The 21,018-nt window shown below is 39.4% G+C and overlaps 3 protein-coding genes across 21 annotated transcripts in view; 1 reads left to right on the forward strand and 2 right to left on the reverse strand.

Annotated features, from left to right (window-relative positions):
* Positions 1–9,371, forward strand: part of elavl3 (ELAV like neuron-specific RNA binding protein 3) — an 18,505-nt gene extending 9,134 nt beyond the window's left edge. For 2 of the 14 annotated variants that reach the window (XM_037089564.1, XM_037089565.1), the window contains exons 4-8: positions 624–777; positions 900–1,128; positions 1,626–1,679; positions 2,213–2,251; positions 3,034–9,371. In XM_037089564.1, coding sequence (XP_036945459.1) covers positions 624–777; positions 900–1,128; positions 1,626–1,679; positions 2,213–2,251; positions 3,034–3,382 — 825 coding nt within the window. In that variant the 3' untranslated portion in view covers positions 3,383–9,371. The remainder of the gene's footprint in view (positions 1–623; positions 778–899; positions 1,129–1,625; positions 1,680–2,212; positions 2,252–3,033) is intronic. The other 12 variants (XM_037089568.1, XM_037089569.1, XM_037089571.1 and 9 more) reach the window with 9 other exon arrangements.
* Positions 9,149–16,388, reverse strand: prkcsh (protein kinase C substrate 80K-H). 3 transcript variants are annotated; one of them, XM_037089563.1, is made up of 18 exons: positions 16,198–16,388; positions 15,661–15,816; positions 15,406–15,522; positions 15,115–15,210; positions 14,971–15,028; positions 14,687–14,804; positions 14,089–14,218; positions 13,779–13,863; positions 12,855–12,933; positions 12,676–12,759; positions 12,433–12,597; positions 12,250–12,346; positions 11,543–11,612; positions 11,272–11,361; positions 11,096–11,170; positions 10,900–10,999; positions 10,629–10,788; positions 9,149–9,371 (listed from the first exon to the last, which is right to left on the reverse strand). In XM_037089563.1, the coding sequence occupies exons 2-17, from the start codon at positions 15,749–15,751 to the stop codon at positions 10,642–10,644; spliced, it is 1,602 nt and encodes a 533-aa protein (XP_036945458.1). In that variant the 5' UTR covers positions 15,752–15,816; positions 16,198–16,388; the 3' UTR covers positions 9,149–9,371; positions 10,629–10,641. The 3 variants fall into 3 exon arrangements, with proteins under 3 accessions (XP_036945458.1, XP_036945457.1, XP_036945456.1); XM_037089562.1 differs by having other exon boundaries at positions 12,250–12,343; positions 16,198–16,356; XM_037089561.1 differs by having other exon boundaries at positions 16,121–16,216.
* A 438-nt stretch (positions 16,389–16,826) lies between these two features.
* Positions 16,827–21,018, reverse strand: part of pde4a (phosphodiesterase 4A, cAMP-specific) — a 47,443-nt gene continuing 43,251 nt past the window's right edge. For all 4 annotated transcript variants that reach the window (XM_037089556.1, XM_037089559.1, XM_037089558.1 and 1 more), the window contains one exon: positions 16,827–20,889. In XM_037089556.1, coding sequence (XP_036945451.1) covers positions 20,374–20,889 — 516 coding nt within the window. In that variant the 3' untranslated portion in view covers positions 16,827–20,373. The remainder of the gene's footprint in view (positions 20,890–21,018) is intronic.

A 21,018-nucleotide genomic window follows, 5' to 3' on the forward strand; every position in this document is an offset into this window, starting at 1 on the left:
TCCATCACACACAAACACAGCACTCCCAACAATGCACTGCACTGGATTATCTATCACACATGTGTTCGCTTGCACCCATAAACACAAAAACAAGTGAATGTGTGACTTCTATTTATTTATATTTTTTTTACAATCAATCAGATATTTCTCTGCAGCACTAGATGTAAAATGTTCTAAAAAACTAGACCAACAGAAAAACCATAAGGGATACAAACACAGATGCACCAGAAATGGCTGTGCACTAATTAAGTCACCAGTGACTTCAGAAAAATACATCGACCAAGGCTGATGTTTTTCAGTGCAAAACAAAGCTGACACTTGGGCTTGTTAACTGATGATTGGTATCAGTTTGGGTAATGGTTGCAGTCATCTTAGTGTGCCTGTGACAGCCTCATTGTGCCGGAGTGTGAGCTTAAAGGCACTGATTAAGTCGACAGAGAGACAGTTGGGGACTGTGGAGATGGTGAAATCAGTAGGAGTCAAAAATGAAGCTGTGTTGGGAACTTGTTGAGAAACTCGGACCAGTTACGTCAGATCTTTCTAATGTTTCTGAAGATAAACTTGTGATTTTGGGGTGAATACATTTAACGCTCATACTAATTTATTAAATGTTGATGTTATAGGTTTCATATGCCCGGCCAAGCTCGGCTTCTATTCGCGATGCCAACCTTTATGTGAGCGGTCTCCCGAAAACCATGAGCCAGAAGGACATGGAACAGCTGTTCTCCCAATATGGTCGTATAATTACATCCCGCATCCTAGTGGACCAAGTCACAGGTATAGCAATATTTCACTTCTCATGTTGTCACTCAAGCAGCATTTCTCTGAATGAAGACATGGTTGGCCGCCACGGTCCTTGATGCCAAGGTAGTAACATCGGTCTGTTTTCTTAATCGGAGCAGGCATATCCCGAGGAGTGGGTTTCATCCGGTTTGACAAGCGAAACGAGGCAGAGGAGGCCATCAAAGGTCTGAACGGACAGAAGCCTTTGGGTGCTGCCGAACCCATCACTGTCAAGTTCGCCAACAACCCCAGCCAGAAGACAGGCCAGGCCTTACTGACTCAGCTGTACCAGACTGCTGCCCGCCGCTACACGGGGCCTCTGCACCACCAGACTCAGCGTTTCAGGTACTGAACCTTAACCAATGTCACACCACCTATGAGTTAATCAACAGATAGTCTGTAAAAAGCCACTGTTTCGAGACCAAATCACAGGTTGTCCTGCTGTATATCACTATTTTACAACGACAATTGTTTAAACATGTCAATATTTCATTGTTTCGGTATGATATGGAATGTCGTTTTTGAGTCAACAGTCAAATGACAGTCTCTAAAATGTTTTTATACAAGCCTCAACGACACCAGAGATTAGCTAAGAGTAAATATACAAGATAAATCAGATGACGTGGCACATGCTAAAAACAGTCATATGGTCTACTTTTATAAGGAAAACTGTGTAATCGAAAACATTTAAAAGCCAAAACAAATTTTCTGTCACTACTAACACAACTTATTTGTAAACTGTTACTTTAAGCAATATTATTGCTTTACAGTGCCGAAGGAATAGGCAATATTTCTTGTCCCTCCTTCTCACTCTTTTTCTCTGACTTTCTTTTAAACTGCAGCATGATCCCTTCACTTGGAAAGGGTCCAGATCCAAATAACAGCTCAAAACCAATGTAAGAGACCAGATTTTTCCAAATACAATAAAAAAAATAAAGCTACATAAAAGAATATTACTGAATCTTTAATTTTTGCCTATACTACATAGGCATCATAAAGATTGAAACTGTCAGATGTTGGCCACATCTATACTTGGGTAACTTTGAAGGTTCAAAATTTCATGGTACCTCACAAACAATTGTAGATACCGTATCAGGTTGGAATGCTCATTTAATCAGTATGGATAATTTTGAAGATGTAAAATGACCTAGGATACAGGATTTGTTGATCGTATATTTAAACTATTAAAGGGGAATTTATTCAGGAGCTTAAACAAGAGTGAACAATAAATACCAGCTGAGACGCATATTCACAGGCGTATTTTAAACGCCATCAGTTTGAGGTTGGATGGTTTGGGACTGCGTTGCAGTGAAGGATGCCCTCTGGAGGCCAGCTGGTGAAGGAGCAACTTGTTAACTGAAAGCCCCCCTTCCTTGTAGATCTCATAACTAACTTCTGCATCCCCTTCATTCTCCCTCTTGCGTTGCAGACTCGACAATTTACTAAACGCCAGCTACGGAGTCAAGAGGTAAATGCCAAAGGTGTACTTTCAAAAGCATCCATGCCAAAATAAAACCTCAAACAAAGTGCCTGGAATACCACCTGCTGACTTCATCTCGAAATCAGATATAATGGCCATAATTTTTAATGCCCACTGCCCATTTAACCATGTTACAGAAGCAGCCTAGAAAACAAAATACTACCTGTAATTGCAATAGGCAATGGTGCAGCCTTCTAACAGCAGGGTATTCTGGCATGGCTTTGTTTAACCTTTTCGTTCTTTTGTTTTAATTAATAGAAATAATTTCTATGTATTTATTTATGAACTAACATTGTCAGTTTCAGTTGCTTTAATGTCCCCTTTTTTCACCAGCATGGACATAACAGATTCCGTTTGCGTCTCCTCTGTTTGCTCCAGTTTGTGTATGATTTGATTCCAATTTGCTTTTCATCCCTCTCTAGGTTTCTGTGTTTTGTTCAATACCGTGATTTTCGTTGAACATTGTGATTCATGTGTTTAATTCTTCCAGAGGCTTTGGTCAGCAGAGAAAATGAGAAAATATGCACATTGTGTGGGTGTCTGTGTCTCAGGGCACACAGTGGCATTTTGTATGAAAGCAGGTAGTTTGGAGCCACTGTGGTGCCCACACATATTTATCTACTTACTGTACAGCAGAGGGGATGGAGATGGGGTCCCCCGACTCCATACCCGACTCCAATCTTTATCATTTCTTACTGAGAAACATGCCCATAAGAAACAGTATAGAGTGCTGAATGCTGTGTTGAACTTCAGAATGACACCCATGGTAGTTCTCCTACTCTCTTCCCCAGATTCTCCCCCATCACCATTGACAGCATGACCAGCCTGGCCGGCGTCAACCTCACCGGTCCAACTGGAGCCGGCTGGTGCATCTTTGTATACAACCTGTCCCCCGAGGCAGACGAGAGCGTTCTGTGGCAGCTCTTCGGGCCCTTCGGCGCCGTCACCAACGTCAAGGTCATCCGTGACTTCACCACCAACAAATGTAAGGGCTTTGGCTTTGTCACCATGACCAACTACGATGAAGCCGCCATGGCTATCGCTAGCCTTAATGGCTACCGCCTGGGTGACCGCGTGCTGCAGGTTTCCTTCAAGACCAGCAAGCAGCACAAGGCCTGAGAGAGAGGCTGCTGGCACCAGCTCCTTCGACCTGCAGGGAGAGCAACCTGAGCTCCCTGCGCCATCACTCTACATGGGCCTGGACTGAGTCTCTCTCTGACACATTCTCACACAAATTCATGATATATTATCACAAACACAGACATGCAGACACACAAACATGCACACACATAACCAAACATATCCATACACAAGTCAGAGTTTCAAACAAACACACTAGTGGAGTTTTTCTTTTCTCTTTACACAACATGCTAGTCCTTCCCTATATTTGCCTGGATTGAATTAGAAGGGGTACGTAGCTGGTTTGTTGGGTTAGGGGCCAGAGCTATCTATTTAGGAGACAGTCTAACGAATGTGACAGAGAATGTGTACTGAGTGCTTTGATTGAATTCAGGCAAATAACAACAACTGATGAACAAAACGATCAAAAATTTAAATGAACGAATATGTGCAATTTACCCAAACTCTTACCCCACCATCTCTCCCATTATCTTGCTGGAGAGGATGTAGTCACTTTTTTACACTTGGGCATTTTGAATCAGCGATTTTTTTAGATCAAAGAAAATGAAATTAAAAAACAGTGTTCTCTTATATACGTCTATTAAAATATAACTATATATTCAATATTTAAGGTGGTTATAATAGCCGAGTATGTAAGCATTTTCTAGAAACTTTGACTACTGTTTCCTGACCTGCATTAGATGGTGCCTAGCGTGAAGGCAGTTTCTCTACTCAGTGTGAGCTTGATAGCTCAGACCCACTAAGATTTAGGCTAACCAATGAATACTGGTCACAGAAAAGAGTAGTCCGAAGGCCATCAGAATCACTCTTTCCCTCACAGTCTCACACAGATCAACACAATAGTACACTTATGTATCACAGAAACACAGTTAAATAACTAGAAGATATATAAATATTTAGTCCACAAAAAGAGAAAAGAGTTCCTGTATTTCTTCTAATTTCTCACAAGCCGACTGTCTGTGAACTTAGAGCAGAGTGGCAGTGCTCCCATGGTGACAGCGTTCATTAGTAATTCTCTGGTGGGCGAGAGCAAGTGCGAGGGGAAAACCGTCTCACCATAACACAGCCACATCAAAGGAAAATACCGGTGTTTTTTCACTTTTTGCATCATTTTTCCATTGCACCTGTATTTTACACCATCCAAACAGGCCATTTTAAGTTGCATGGCTTTGTCAGCCATGACTTGGTGTGATATCCCTTTAACTGATCTGTTGTCAAGAGGTTAAGAGAAAAAAAAATGAATGAGATGTGAAAGAGGAACAATTCATATTACTCTTGCGGACATGCTGTGATTATGAACGTCTTCAGATTCAGTAGGATAAAAACGAGCAGGGAATTTGATAGCTTGAAGATGATTACGATCCAAGCAGCCGCAATATGTAACTCTGAAGACGCTGTAAAACAACAAACCTGAGGGAATGAACGATGGTCAAGGGGACGTCTGTAGAGAAATAACACAGATGAGCAAAAACTCAAGAGCACCGGTATTATTCTTAAGTCTAGTGCACAGATAGAAGCTTCCAGAGTAAATGAGGTCGGAGTTTTATTACACATGAGCTCTAGACTAACAACATGTATAGAGCAGATTAAGAGGGCTGCAGTTCCAAACGACTGAACATTTAAAACTGACTTAGAGTCAGTCACATGTGTGAGCAATGATATCTGGCAATGTTAAAATTATCACTGATCCTTTGAGGAGAAAGATTACCAGTTCCTCCAGCTTTGCCAAATGCTACTCAGTTTTATTTAAAACCCCTCTATTCTCTTAAAAGCTTCCCAGAAACTTTGAACTCCTGCCCTCTCAAAAGATGACTGTACAACATCAAGCCTGAAAATAAGTGTCATAATTATACTTCTGTTTACAACAGAAAGGAAATTATTTATTTGCTTCAGATCTGTTTGGCACTATCACAAAAATAGCATTTCTCAAAATATCCCCAACCCAATTGCATGGAAATTATTTATGGCACCCTTGATGAAACATTAAGGCCAACCTGTCTAGTTGAAATGTCTGTTTCAGAACAGACGTAAGATTTACCGTGGGGAGAGCTAATGTCTTTCAATATCAAGACATTTGCACATGATTATAGATAAAATAAGGTCAAGTATATTCAAGACATTTTTGCTTTTGCTTTTCTAAATGACGCTGTGTTAGCCAAAGAGGACGATCTCTTTGAAAGGATTACATTAAAGATAAATCTATTTTTATACATACAAAGGAACAAGACCTTGTGCTGAATTTTTACAGATTCTTAAGCTTGGAAAATTTGGGACATCGCATGGCTTTATTTTAAACCCTCTGATCTTTGCAGAGCAAGGGGGAATAAGCATGCGGTGTATGGGTGGGGATTAAGGGAGGGGGCGAAGGAACATTGTATCTCGTACAAACTTAACCGTCGAACCACATCAGAACAATTGAAACAAACTTAACACAAACAAATTCGATGTAAAAAAAAAAAAAAGAAAAGTGAAATTAAACAGTTGGGGGTACAACCTGACAGACACATCTATACTTTTGAGTCCTTAGACACACTCGCATCTCGTGTCCTGAAGTTGTGTACAGTGTTGCCTAATGATGGTGCAGTGAAGTGAAGTTCTTTGACTTGAGAATCCCAGAACAAAGTTGCAATGAGTCCAGCTCATTGCCCAGCTGAAAACTGAATAGCTGCTTGCAAAAACAAAGGTAAAACGCAGATTCAAACAGTGACGCAGATTCATAATGAACACTGAGCATGATTCTTTATGATTAGATAGATTTGATTTTTGCCAAAGAATTGCTTTGCAAGTCAGTACCAAGAAGGATAAATTAAGACTAACTATATTATTCCCTGAGTAATTGCTGTACAAATCTATGTTATTTATTGAATAAGGACCCTCTACAATTTCAGTTATCATTACTTTTAAATATCTAAGTTGCGCATATCAGTTTGCATTTGTAAATCCTAAAACCATTAAACCAAATGCTAAAGTGAAACAGGTGCACGGAATCGCATTTGCACACATTTCTTGAGACACCGAATGATAAAAAAAAAAGGCATATCAAAAAACAAATTATGATGAATCAGTTCACCTCTTGACAAAGGAAAAATCGTATGCATTCATATAATGTATTTCCCCCAACATTTATATCATCTGCTTTGTGTTGTGACCAATTTAATCCTTTTAAAACTGTTAACATTGCACCACTTACTCTGGCATCTTTCGATCTGACTCATACTGTTTCATCCCCCGAAAATACTCTGAATGATTGTTGCTTTTTTTGTGTCCCGAGCCGACCACATAAAGGGACTAATCCAGCCATTTCGGGTCGAGCAATTTGCAAGAGATGGCACCGTAGGACTGAGCACTTGGTGAGAACAGTGATAGACGTTAGGAACAACCGAGATAACAGGCCACGTTGAACTGCAGCTGGAGTTGTTTACCCAGCCATGTCCGATGTAGTACAGTCAACCCACAAACCAAACCCCACAGCCCGAAATGACCTTTCATACACTGTCTATACAAAGACCTACATCTACAGTAGAGAGCCAAGGACCATGGCAGGAAACAGTACTACACTGCTTGAGCAACAACAATAATCATTTAAAAAGACAAAAAAACTTTCCTATGGAACAGTAAGTGCAATGTGCTTTGTTTTTATATTGACTGAGAACAAATGATATATATTTTTTAAAAAAGAAATTAAACGTCACACTGAAAAGGTTTGCGGAATAGTGAAAGGAGCAAAAAGTTCAGACAACAACATTGAAAATGAACAGACTCATTAAGAAAATCAAACAAGCAATGAGAGCTCTGATCTATAAATTTCCATAATCACCTCCTCAGCCCCTAATTTGTGCTCTGACCATGCAAGCTCAAACAAACTGCATATTTGGCTGACTTAATAGAGCAATTCTCAATGACCTTGAAAGGAATACTGTCTAATATATCATCAGTTTTAGCCCATGTCAATTTCAAATATCATTTTTTACTGTAATTTATTGATTTCATTTACATATCAAGACTCACTTGTTAAATGAGCGTATTTGTGTTGTTGATGTTGCCATAGAGAACACACATGGGTCAAAGATTTTGTTTCGGTTGCATTGATTGGGTACAATTTATTTTTCTTCCATTATTTAATTAGTTGCAGTTTTTACAGTGTATGCAGATTTTAGACTTAGTTAGATTTTTTTATTTCAATCAAACTGTGTTCAATTGTGTTTGTAAAAGTCTGTGGTAGCTTTTGTTGCAACATAAAATAATTTAAACAGAAAAAATTCAAAATAGCGCCAACAAACTTGTATTATTTGGGCGACTTTAAGCTTGTAGTTTTAACTTATTGTTAACTTAAAAACTATTTATTATGATTATTATTATTGCCTCGTATAAAGTATGTTTTGTGTATATTTATGGTTTATTTCATTATATTTGCAAGTTTAAAAGATTTTAAGTTTGCCAAAATTGTGGTTACACCATTTCGTTTCTTAAAAGGGGGACAAATAGAAAAACAGCTTTAGAAGTACGATTTGGAAACGTTCTCCATAGTCAAAGAATGCACTGCTATATTTAACTAATTGAAGTGTATAAACATACATGCTGTGTGCTAGATGTTATGCCTTTACTGCCTGTGTTCTGTTTGTCTTGTTAAATGAAAATCTTTTAATTATTTAATCTAATCACAGTCTTGTTTTTTCAACCACTCTGTGAACCCCTGAGACATGGGACAGCCCCTGTAGTGAGGCTTCGGCCCATGTGAGGGTCCAGCAATTAGCCAGGAACAGAGGGGGGTGTCCTAGGTTTGATACGCTCTCAAGATGCTTTCCTGTTAATGCTGATGGGCTGATTTATTATAATATAAAAGGGTTCTGTTACTGTAAAAGCATTGCAATACTGAAATCACCTTTATCAAATTCAATATCAATTTGTGAAAGAAAAAAAAATCCAGCCAAGAGCAACGTCAGAATACAGACGAGCTCTTTAAAGCTGCAGGAAGGTTTTCTTGGGAGTCTCTAGGGTAGTAGAGGGGTGAGTGGTCCTTCTGTTTCTCAACCAACTGTATTTTGTGTCTATTTATTTAGAAGAGGGGACGCAGTAACTTAGTGATGTTTTTCTTACATTTTCCTGGAATGGTAGAACAAATCAAAAGGTGAAAATGATCAAAACAGTTCTGCTGACACCAATGTCAGCGGGAGAAATACAAAATCTCATACTTCCAAACATGACCAAATGAACAATGTCAAAATTTAACAAAGAAAAAAAAAACCTTTCAGTTTAGTCTAGGATATTTATTACTGGGATTTCAGCTGAAGACGCTTGAAGACTTTTTCATGGAATTGTTTAATTATTTGTACTTTACATGCCAGAAAAAAATAAAATAAAAGTTACAAATATTGAGTGACCCAATTTTTATTGACTGACAAAACTAACCAAACAAGGCAAGGATGTCATGTTCAACACCATGTATTTACATTTTGTTTGCATTCACAAGGATTTGACCTTTTTTTAATACCAACATGTTTCCTCATGATTTTTTTTTATCCATAAAATGAATGCAGACTGAGTACTATGCAAAATGGTTTGCCAGTATGAAAGGAAAAATGGAAAACTGTATTACTGTTTCTACACAGGTCTTCCTAATGTTGTAACTACTACTACTACTACTACTACTACCTTCCATCTTATTTGGAAGCCACCACTATCGATTGAAGCTCAGATGGAACAAAATGGCTGTGCTGGAGTTTAAAAATGGACACAAGTTTCGAATATGATAAAAGCAACTTTATTTCAAAACATTGGAATGACTATATTGGACATAAATCAGAGAAACAACACAACAGGGAGCAGTGGAAACTGGATGTGTAGACAACAGAACCACTCATTGGAATTTCCATCGTTTATCCTCGATTGTTAGCTGAAGCCACGGTGGTGCTGCTTACGGCATGGCAAATTCACGTTGCTGCAGTGACTGTGGTCCCCGAAGAACAACCTGCAAATGTCAGCGCATACACGTTAATTTCTCTGGCTTGTTTGCTTGAATCATGCCTTCCTAGTTGTTAAAGTGAAGGCCAATTTTAGTTGCCTTTAATCCCTGGAGGTTTAATTTTTGGTGACTAAGTGTTTACACCAGTGATTTATCCACTCCTTGTGTTATTTTGGACACAGCACCTCCATTTGCATTGGATGCTGTGATTGACTGTATGAAAAAAAAAAAAATGAAAAAAACCACATTCCCTCGAATGGACGTAGACTCAGCCACACTATCATGATCATAAAGCTCGAAAGCTTAGTTCAATATACTGTATATTTCAAGGTAAGGAACTCCTGATGTCAATTCTCTCTGTGCAGCATCAGGGCAAACAACTTCTATGATACACAGTAATACTGCATCTGTAGCCACAGAGCAAAACAGAAACCAAAAGAAAAATTAAAAACTACAATCTATTTTGGAAAAAAATAATAAATCAAACCTTACACGTTCTTACAGCATAATGAAATGCTTTTTATTTAGCAGAATTCTGTGCAAATTTAAAATGGCCAACAGCCAAGAACTCACAGGGTGAACTGTCACAAACCTCTTACCGACTTAAGATGGTCTGCAGTAAAGGATGGATGCAATACTGCACCAGTAAGGAAAGCAAATGTCACAACCTTATATGCAACAATTAACTGAGGAGTATAGATTAAACCTGCTCAATTTGTAAAGTGTCATGAGATGACTTCTGTTGTGAATTGGTGGTATACAAATAAAGTTTGATTGACTGATATCCAGTTTATCTATATTTTGTCCAAAGAAAATGTGGCACAGTACGCTGCAGTATTCATCACTCTCACCCATATATTCAATCATTTAATACACAAACTTAACTACAAATTAAATTGTTATTACCTTGCTCTTGCTTCAGTCCTGCTCTTCTTCTAAAGGAGGATGTAACTGCACTGCACTGTTTTCTTCGCAACAAGATGTTAAAACGCTAAACCTTCATATTAATGCAGCTCAACTGTCATTCATTTTTATTTCGCTTGAGTTAGCACCATTTAGAAATGGTTATCGGCTGTTCATTGTAGGAGCAGGTGTAGGTCTTGGCCCAACTGGAGCACCAATTTAAGATCCTACAGGGGAAAAGTTTTGCCTGCTGCACAACATAATGTATGTGCCCCACACAATGTGAGGCTGTCCAAATTCATCTTGAAAGTTTGCCAACAAACACAAAAGTTACTACTACTACTACTAGGAGCTACTCACAAATCGAATGCATCTAGAGCTCTGTGTGCCCATGAGACTCTGGATACAGGCTTTGGGGCTCCTGGCAGACAGCTGGGGTGGTGAACTCCATCATATACTCACACCGACTGGGCTCTGAGGTAGATACCACAACTGTCTCCTTTCCACATGTTAACTTAACCTGAATAACAAAAAAAAAGACAAACTGTTTTTCTGTGCCATGTCCAATGAAAAACATCAACACGGTAAAGAATCAGGTAAAGAAAAACATCAAGTAAGGTCTGAGACTCACCGTGGTGGATCTGTTAGGGCCTTGCCAGCACCCTGTTCCATGTTCATACTTCATCAGAGAGTAGACATTGTCCTCAGGGCCTGTCCATTTCCCCCATGATCTACAGAAAGCAAAAGGAGAAAAGCAAAGGATGAGTCAAATGAGGACAAGAAACAGCACAACACACAGAGGAGTAACACCACACACATTCTCTTACCCTAGGTTAGTTTCTGATCCACCATATTTGGGTTTCTGGGAAACTCTGTTAAATGGACATAGCCTATAGATGTACCTGAAAGATAAAAGACAAACTTAATCCTTCAGAAGTAGGAACTTAGACCAAATTATTAATAAATACAAGACATTTTTCCCAAAGTGAGAGGCTGCACATACTCGCTAGTAGACAACTCATAACACTGGCCATAGAGGTAGGCGAACTCAGCACCAGGTCCAAAGTCAAAGGAGATTTCCTTCTCTAGGTTCCTGCAGACAAAATGCAAATGCAGACTCATCACTCAGATCATTGTCTTCAACTAACAAGACACTGATAGTGCAACAAAATCTTCCACTGCAGCAGCTGAGAGTTAGAATGCAACTGTGGAAACAAACACTGCTTACATTATTGGCAAAGAGGCTCCATTACAATTCATGTCTCACTACTTACCTGATCTGATCATCCACTTCTCGGAGAGCTTTCTCCGCCTCATCAAACTCATTCCTGGCTTTCTGAGCAGCTGGGGATCAAATATATAATTACAGGAAATGTGTTGATAACCCATACATGTGCTTAAATAGTCACACATACAAAATGTCAGAGCAAATCACACCTTCCTACTGAAGCTTATCTAAAAGATAAGTGAAAGACCTCAGTCACACAAAAGCACACAGCTGTTCAATGAATTGCTATGGTCTTGTGATTTATCAATTTAACCAACTATCAAATTCAATTGCCAACTATTTTGAAAAAAGGCATTTTTTGAGAATAAATCTCTACATTCTCATATTCCAGAATATTAAGTGCAAATATTTTAATGTTTCTTTGCCTCTCTATGATAGTTAACTGAATATCTTTGGTTTATGGGCAAAAAGGGATTTGAGCGCATCATCTTGGGCTTTGGGAAACACTAATGGACAAATTTTCTGCATTGTCTGACATTTATTATACAAGACAATTATTGATTATCAAGAAAGAGTTTGACAGAATAATCGCTAGTTGCAGCCCTTGAGCGATGAATTTTAAGACAGCACATTAAAATTCAAACTGGTAGGTATGCAGACACATCTGTGCTTTACTTCTGGTATTTTGCTGCATGACTCATAGCTGAGGACAGGCTGAGTCACTCTATACAGACACTTTATACAGACACATACCATCTATGAGGTTCTGCGTTTGCTCGTCGTAGGGCGGCATAGTCCCCTCATCATCGTCATCCTTCTTTTCTTGAGTCTGTGTTGTAGGAGGGCTCTGCTTATAAAACACATAAGAATGACTCACTTAAATAAAAACTCAAGATCATCCTTCATAAATCTGATGGAGATTCTAACTGGGCTTACCTTATAGTCCCCATCATCTGGGTCTTCATCGTCATCCTCTTCATCATCATCGTCGTCTTCCTCTGGGATGTCATCTTCAGGGTACGGCTCAGAGTCATTGTCAGGGTCTGGCTCCCTCGTGTCCTCCTGTGGAGTCTCCGCTGGTGCTGGGATGTCTGCATTGGACTGATGCCAGAGTCACAAATTTAGAGGAGACGGGCCTTTTACACGTTGAGTTCCCTAAAAGAATAATCTGGCTCATACCTCTGATACATATTTTTCCTTGATGTTATTCCAAACAGACTCAAATGCTGCCGTGTCCACTTTGTCCACTCCTCCCAACAGTCCCTGTACAAGACACATTTCGATTTGTTCAGCTCCATAGGACTGGTGTTGACAGCAGTGTTTTATGGGGGGGAAAAACACAAAAAGAAATGTTTTACCTGAGCTTCTGCTTCTGTGAATGAACCATCTGAATCTGGGTCGAGCTCAGAATGGGACAGAAGATCAGCCACTGTGACACTGAGACAAACAAAATACATCATTCAAGGAGTTTCAGTAACAACTTAATATATTTCCACTAGTCCCTACATGAGGTCACTGACAAAAAAAAACAACAACCAGTTAACTAATTACTGAAGTGAAAGGCATGAACAATTAATCTTTTCAGTGTCTTAATCCATCCCCAAACATTTTTCTTTTGGTCAAAGTAGTGATATTTCTAGCATACTGTCAGCTTTAAGTCTGCTGTGTGGCACCATTTTGGATCCACACTAAATAAGGTGCAAAGCCACAAGGCAATTTCAAATATGGTTCAAGATTTGTTGATGCTGCATTTCGTCCTTTTCAAAAGGCTGTGTTCTTGAAGTTTCATGTTTAAAAAAAAAAAACAAAAAAAAAAAAACAGAAAAAAACATACATATAACTTGGACAACCCTGATTCCTAAAAAGGTGGGACAATGTGTAAAAACATAACTGGCCATCTGCATAAATATTTTGTCAATCTCAATGTGATGCCAGCATTTGTTTCACAATCAAGGGAGGACAGGAGCAACAAAAGACTGGGAAAGTTTTGGAATGCTTCAAAAACCTTAGTCAACTGGTTCAATAACAGGTGACAGTGTCATGATTGGGAATGAAAGGGCCATCCTCCAAAGGCTTAGTCTTTTACAAGCTAGGATGGTGCAAGATTTACTTTGTTAAACCCAATCATTTAAAAAGGACATCACAACACGTGCTTGGGAATATTTCATTAACCAGTGTTGACAAACAGTTTGTTTGCAGTTGGTTGCATTCTATTTTACACAGCATCCCAACTTTTTCTGGAATTGGGAGTTGTGATAATTCTGGCGGGTCCAGATACTCACAAGCCATCTGCATCATCATCCAGCTCAAGAAACACCTCAGCCATTTTAGCTTTGTCTTTCTCCAGGCGAATGGCAGCTTTTTCATCTATAACAAAAATAACATTTTATTTATTGTTGGCAGTGATTCTGATCCCTTCTTGTTTTGAATTTAAACTTCCTATCAGAAGTCTTTCATCAGTTAAGTCTTTTGAGCAGCTACTTGTGTTTGTAGCATCCTGGCAATACCAATTAAATCAATAGACTGCACTACCTATACTGTGATGCTCCGTACAAACAGTGGATGTTAATATACTTTAACATTTCAATTTACCTTCCCAGGCCTTCAGATGGCGCTCTTTGGCTTCTTTCTCAGGCTGCTCTGCAGTCTCCTTTACAGTTCTTAGAGCCTCCAGTCTGTCTTCCAGATCTTTCTTACTGACCTGAACTTCTGCAAGTTTGGCCTGTTGAAATAAATCAAAATGTAGCCAAATAAGACCACATCATACCAGAAAAATCCATTCATTTTATGAATCAATGCTTAATTTCTACTCAAGGAAACATAATCCACAAAGGCGGCAGCGAACAATAACCTATGTAAGCCATCAATGTCACAAGTATTCACTGGTGACTTGGAAGACTTAACAACCTTTAAATTAGCTTTTACTTATTGTTTGCTTTTTAAAAGGAGACTTCAGATGGCTGGCATCCATTTTCTGGCTGTAAATCAGGCACATTCTGAGTGACTGAGCAGGATCTATTTAACATCTTATTCAACAAGTAACATACAGCAGCTAGATATACAATAGTTGGTGCAGACACTAAGTGTAGTGCATCTGTATAAAAACATATTTGGCACTGCAATATTGCATGTGTCAGTACTCTGGATCTTGGCTTTTCATAAATACCAATCATTTTCTTTCCATTCATACCTTCTTATCCTCTAGGCCACTCTTGGCCTCCTGGATAAGTTGCTGTTTAAGCAGAAATCCCTCCTGAGCAATCTCTGCCATCTTCTGCATGATCTCCCTCTCTTTGCTCCCCAACTCCCTACAAATCACATGAAGGAACAAAAATAACTTAACAAAAACACAACATTTCTGGAAACTCAATGTGTATATGTGTAAATGTTCTATGGAGAAATTGGGTTTGTACTGTGAAGCGTACATAAAGTTCTTAGAATCATAACATAATTATAAAATTAAAACATTCCCACCTGCAGGTGTTCTGACAGGCAGCACCGCTGTTGTACTCATCAGTTGTGTCACAGCAGTCTGTACAGGAAAAAACAACATTAAACAAAATCCTACCTGCACAACACACCTGAAAAGAAATAGTCAGCAGATTTTAAAAGTCATACCGCAGATCCCATCATTGATGCGGGAGGAGGGGATGAAGGCTGGTCTAAAACCAGCATTGGTGCAGTGGAAACTGCCGTTGGGACAAGCAGCAGTGCCTGCAAATAAATGTGTCATTAAATATACAAAATAGCTGCTCAATACTGTTATAAAGTGGAAAAACAGAATCATACTGACTGAGCGGATGTCATGTACATGTATCCCTTACTATTGTATTTACTTCAGTAAACTGTGGGGGGGAAAGTAGTAACAGAATGATATGCAAGAGTCTTCAGTATGCAGGAAACACGCACCTGGCTCATCAGAACCGTCCTCGCAGTCACAGTAGTCATCATTCACTCTATCGAAGGGAATAGTGCGGGAGCCGTCCAGGCAAGTGAATGGTTTGCCTTCTTCATAGAACTGCCGTTCTTGCAGGGATGAGTAGAAGAAACGAGTCAGTGCCAAGAAAAGCTTTTTTCTGAGCTTTCACCCCAGCGCAAAATACTTAGCTGTAGTTACTTATGAATCTATTTTAGTAGTTGTGGCTTTTAATCATAAATGCTTACTGGATAGAGGGACACCGCGAGGGCGCTGGACTTCAACAGCTGAGACTCCGAGACCCAGGAGCACCAGGAGGAGGTACTGGTAGGACATCATGATGGTGCAGCTCCGCACTGGGTCAGAATTTAACAAGACTCCGCGACACCAGAAGCTCCTGTCAACTACACAAAATGTACAGATGAATAAAGCAAGAACAGTCTAACAACTATAACGACAGGCATGCAGCGACAGGGTTGACTACGTTATAGAATGACAAAGCAATAAATCTACATTAAGCATGTACGCTTGGTTTTACGTATTTAGAATACAACGTCTTCTTCTTAGTTAGCCGAGAGCTAACAAGTGCTAACTAGCGAATTTAGCTAAAGCGTTAGCTAACAGCAAACCGTAATAACTATCACTTAAATTCAAAACACGAAGTTATATGTATGTCGTTACCACAACAGCATAATGTCTCTTACATACAATGTTTAAAAACGTAGACACGGACAAATAAAACTTGTATTTCTTCTTTTCAGAACAAGCTAAAAGGTTATCATTACCGGTGAAGTTCTTCGATCGACACCAACACACCGATGTCTTCCGTAGCGACAACGCGCATGCGTAGATACCCACCCCTCGCTGTCCTGTTGCACTCTGATTGGACAAGGCTTTGTTTACGCCTTCTGATTGGCGGAGAGCCGTGGCACCTGTCGGAAGTAGAGGATTCTGGGAAGTCTTGAGGGTGCAGCCATCTCACGCCAATGTCAGGCAGGTGCAGGTGGTAATTGTGACTATATACTGTCATTTTTGGACGAAATTGAATATTAGCATGAAAGCAAACAAGCTTTGGTGCTGGTCTATTCGTTTTTTTTCAGCAGGGAAGGTGTTGTTCATGCTCACTTGTCTGGGTAGTATCAAAAATCATCTGCTTACATTTGATTACAAATCTATACTGGATCAAACAGGGAGTCTAAGTAGGGCATCTAGTAATTACATCCAGTGATAATTGTCTTGCTAGTGTCGCTACAGTTAGATAAGATTATCCTACCATCGACTAATATATGAATATGCATGGCTGTAATGCAAACAGCACACAAACAAGTAATATCCTGACAAGTAATAACAAAAATGCACTACAAAAGAGAAACAAACAGCAAACATGACAGTGGTGTTGCATTTAATATAAAAATCTTACTTTATTTGTATTTTTAACACACTTTACAGTACTGAACAGTGAAATAAAAGAAAAATATACTGATATACTATAATATTGTTTTATATATAGATGTTTGCTTATTAAATGCATTTATTCACAAAATGACACCTCAGCTCTGTTAAGAGGGAAAACTTTCATAAAAATAATATAATAAAAAATAACTTGGACACATTTTACACATTACAGCAAGATCATTTACAAATATTACAATCATTTCATGTTGTTTTTTCCCTTGAATAATCTTTCTTACTTGTGACAAACACATGAATTAAAGCCCAGAGAATTATTCACAGAGGGAGTCAGTCTGCGACAAAGTAACCTGACAGCAACCCGATGGGAACCAGCTAGTTAGGCCACCATTGGACGAACATTTAGGCTATCAGGCTAGTGATAAAAGTTACTAAGAAACAGAGGTGGCGGTAGTATTAGAAATGGCCAAGTTAGATAAGGGCACATTTATCTCCTTTGAACATGTCACATCCTATGTGACAACATCAGCTTACATTTGACTTTATCAGTCAAATAAAATCAATCTCACATGGACTGTTGAAAGCGAATTACTAGTCTGTTTGATTATGCCTCTAGAAAAGGGGTTAACATTGATTACTGCAGGTTTGTGATTTGGCCCAATGGAATATAATCAACAGATGACTGTCAATGACCAAACCACCAGCACAGACTATACACTACCTCAAACACACTGTCTGCCTCGAAACCTGATGGAATAAAGTGCTGGTACAAATATATTTGATTTTCAACAATAAGTGTAGACAGTTAAAAAACATGACAGAAAGTTAAGCACACGTGAGCATAAACAGAATCAGAGAATGAAACGGTGGGGATGTGGCCTGCAGTGCTTCAGTGGTTCACTTAACAACCTCAAGTGGTTATTTGTCAATCGTAATGACTTGGATAAATTTATAATATACAATCCAATATTACATTATATACAAGAGTGATAATGCTTATAGCTATATCATCAACACGTGATTCAATTTCCAGACCATCCACCAGAATGATATAAAAATAAACTGTACACAAACTGTTCAAAGAAAACACTTCCCATGGTTTTCTTTTCATCGTTTAAAAAGAATGGCAGCAATCAATCCATTGAATAATTTTCTTAATAAGAAACAATTGCTACAGTATTGTGTTTGTATGGCAATAAAATATTAATGTTTTTATAGCTCATGACATAACAAAAAGCCACAAAAACAAAGCAACATCTTGAAAGTAAAAGGCCGATGCATATGGGAATCTTTTATTTAAGTAACTGCAATAGTAATCCTGGATTCCCATTTCACAAAGCCTGTGTGGTGGCCCCGCAGCTCTGCTCCATCCAGCGACAGAGCAGGTCAAACACACAGGCTTCTGTTGCACTGAGCTATGGTGTCTTCAGATAAGTTCAGTTACTGACCTGCAGAAACTTGCTCTTACCATCAAAAGAACCACACCCATGTTCTTTTTTTTTTTTTTTTTACCCTGTGAAAAACAAACACCTAAATGAACTGTGACCTATTTAAGCTGTGCTGATCGAATCCTGAACACCATTCAACACGATGTAGTGATGCCAGTGAGGGAACAATGACACATGTGACAACATCTTTAGCATCCTGCCCTCTCTTTCTGTTACTCGCTTGCTTACTCATGACAGCACAATAAGAGATGCAAACAAACGCTACGCCCGTCAACATCCATTATGCCAACAAGTCTGATCAAATTCAAACAAAGGACATCCTTATTAATTCTCATTGGCTGCAGAATCCTAACTCCCATCCTTATTTCCCTCTGCATGCCTTCAGGTAGCTATGAGATAGTCATTTTACCACCCTGATTAAAAAAACATCACATTCTTTATGTTGGTCAGAGCACAGCAACAACATAACGACTAATTGGCAGCAATGTTTCCCTTTCCCCTCCGAATGCAATGCTGGATACATTGTGTATAGACACACCGATACTCACAGAAATAAGCATACAGACGTGATATAAATATACTAGGATATCTATCATATATCTTATAAATCTACATACTGGCAGGTATGTATCCTGCATCTGACATTAAGGCAAAAAAGCATCAAACATAACAAGGATGATTAGGGACTGCCAGACCACCTTTTGGCCAAGTCACACTTCTTTCCCCTGACATTCTGCCTCCCTGATTTTCTTATTCGTCCACGTTCCTTCAGATCACTTCACCCACTGTATTTTCTCATCCTTGACTTTGGTGAGAATCATTGTGTATGAGGAGACATAAACACACAGTGCAAGTGGGTTCGAGAATGGCGAGTGGAAATTTGTTCTACAGATGAAATAATTCCGTGTCCCTTCCAACATGTTTAGCAACTGTTAAATAGAAAATAGGCAAAACTTATGCTTCAAAGCATCACATGGCTTATTCTCAGAAAGTTTAAAAAAATCATTCTAATAAGAAAAAACCATAAGCTGGAGTCCACTGGTGGTTGTGGTGGTGGTAGTGATTGCTCTGCATCTAGAGTTATTATATTACCAGAAGAGCAACAAAGGAAGACTTACAGCTTAAAACATATCACCACAGAAACTGTATGTGTGAGATACACACCACAATACCATGAACAGTAAAGAGAGATCTTTTAACAAGAGACAATCAAAAATGATAACAAAATCAGACACTCCCGTCCCACAATGCATTGCTTCACGACAGCTCCATTCAGGAAGCTGGTGTTTCAGAAAGGCACAGAGCCATCTTGCACCAGTAGCACTCTCCTCGTAAAGGGAAAAGGGGTATGGGACCCAGGGGCCCCTTCATCGCAGCATCTTCCTTTCCTTCGACGTCTTCCTCTCTCCTCCTCCAACTCTGTGGATTATCTTATTTTTCTTTCCGACAGAAATGGAAAAAAAGTCACTCGGATGTGTAGCTTTTCTGAGGAGAACAGTTTCTGTTGAGGTTCTAACAAACATGAATTACTAATACTGACTGAACACTAGTTAATACTCCATTAAGAGATGGCTTTTTCCAAAGAGATTCATCACTGATCACTGTCCCTCGTGTAAATGCACACATATAAACATACAGTCAAGTGTGTGTGTTGGTGTATCTGTGCATGCGCAGGGATGGAGGGAGTTAATTTGGGCTCCAATTATACTGCATGACTGATGCATGCAAGTACACCCATTGCACTGGTGTATTCACGTGACTTACTCCTACTATGTGTCTGTGTGTGTCACTTTCTGTGTGTTTATGTGTGTGCATTCCAGTCCCAGAGTGCTACGCTGTCATTAGTTACCCATCGTTGATGCTCTCTTAGATTCCTTTAAGTCTAAAGTTCATTGTGAAATCAGTCGAAGGACTTGTCACCACTCCTAATCTACAGTTGCTGTGTAATTACCTTCTCTTTAAGCAATTTTAATTTATTCCCTTTTTGAAAAATATATTTAAAGGTCTGTATTGTCATTGCAGTCTTATTTGTTCTTGGTTTGGCCATTGAAAGGATGAACAAGAGAATGTGTGCAAGTGAGGAGGGAGATACAGGAGCATTACTCATGTATCTTCAGCTTGTGAAGAAGAATCTTCCTCTTCCTCTACAGGACTTGTGTCAGATAGTCTCTCCTTCTCAGATCTCACCTCCAGCTGAGCCTTCATCTCCTGCTCCTCCTCCACCTCCTCCTCCTCCATTGCCACCTCGTCCTCCTCTTCTATTATGTCCTCATTTTCCTCCTCTGCCATTGTGTCTTCCTCCTCCTCTTTTTTACCCTCCTCCTCCTCCTCCCCCTGACTGCAGTCCTGTGCCATGTGGTTCGGCGTAGGCTTGTCGCCCTCGTCTACCTGTTCTCTGTCAGAGCTGTCTTCGAGGGTGAGCTCAAATTGAAACTTGTCCATGCAGGCATGTAATTCCTTATCCTGGCCCACAGGAGGTGGCGAGGGACTCTGTGGGATAGTGCTCTGATACCAGTCCCTGTTGTCCTCCAGAGTGTCCAAGATGTCCTGGGCATCAGGGTGCACAAGGTCCCCCCATGTCTCCCACAGCGGATGGACAATGTAGTCAATAAAACCCACCTGGAACCAGGAGAAAAAAGCGTATGACAGACATCATATTAGCTGTCAAAGTGGTGTCATTTAACTCCCTACAAATCCGCATTAAAAATGTATGAAGGTGACTGCTGTGATCAGAGATGACAGATCACT

Source organism: Acanthopagrus latus, chromosome 23 (genome assembly GCF_904848185.1).
Source record: "Acanthopagrus latus isolate v.2019 chromosome 23, fAcaLat1.1, whole genome shotgun sequence".
Taxonomy (NCBI): domain Eukaryota; kingdom Metazoa; phylum Chordata; class Actinopteri; order Spariformes; family Sparidae; genus Acanthopagrus; species Acanthopagrus latus.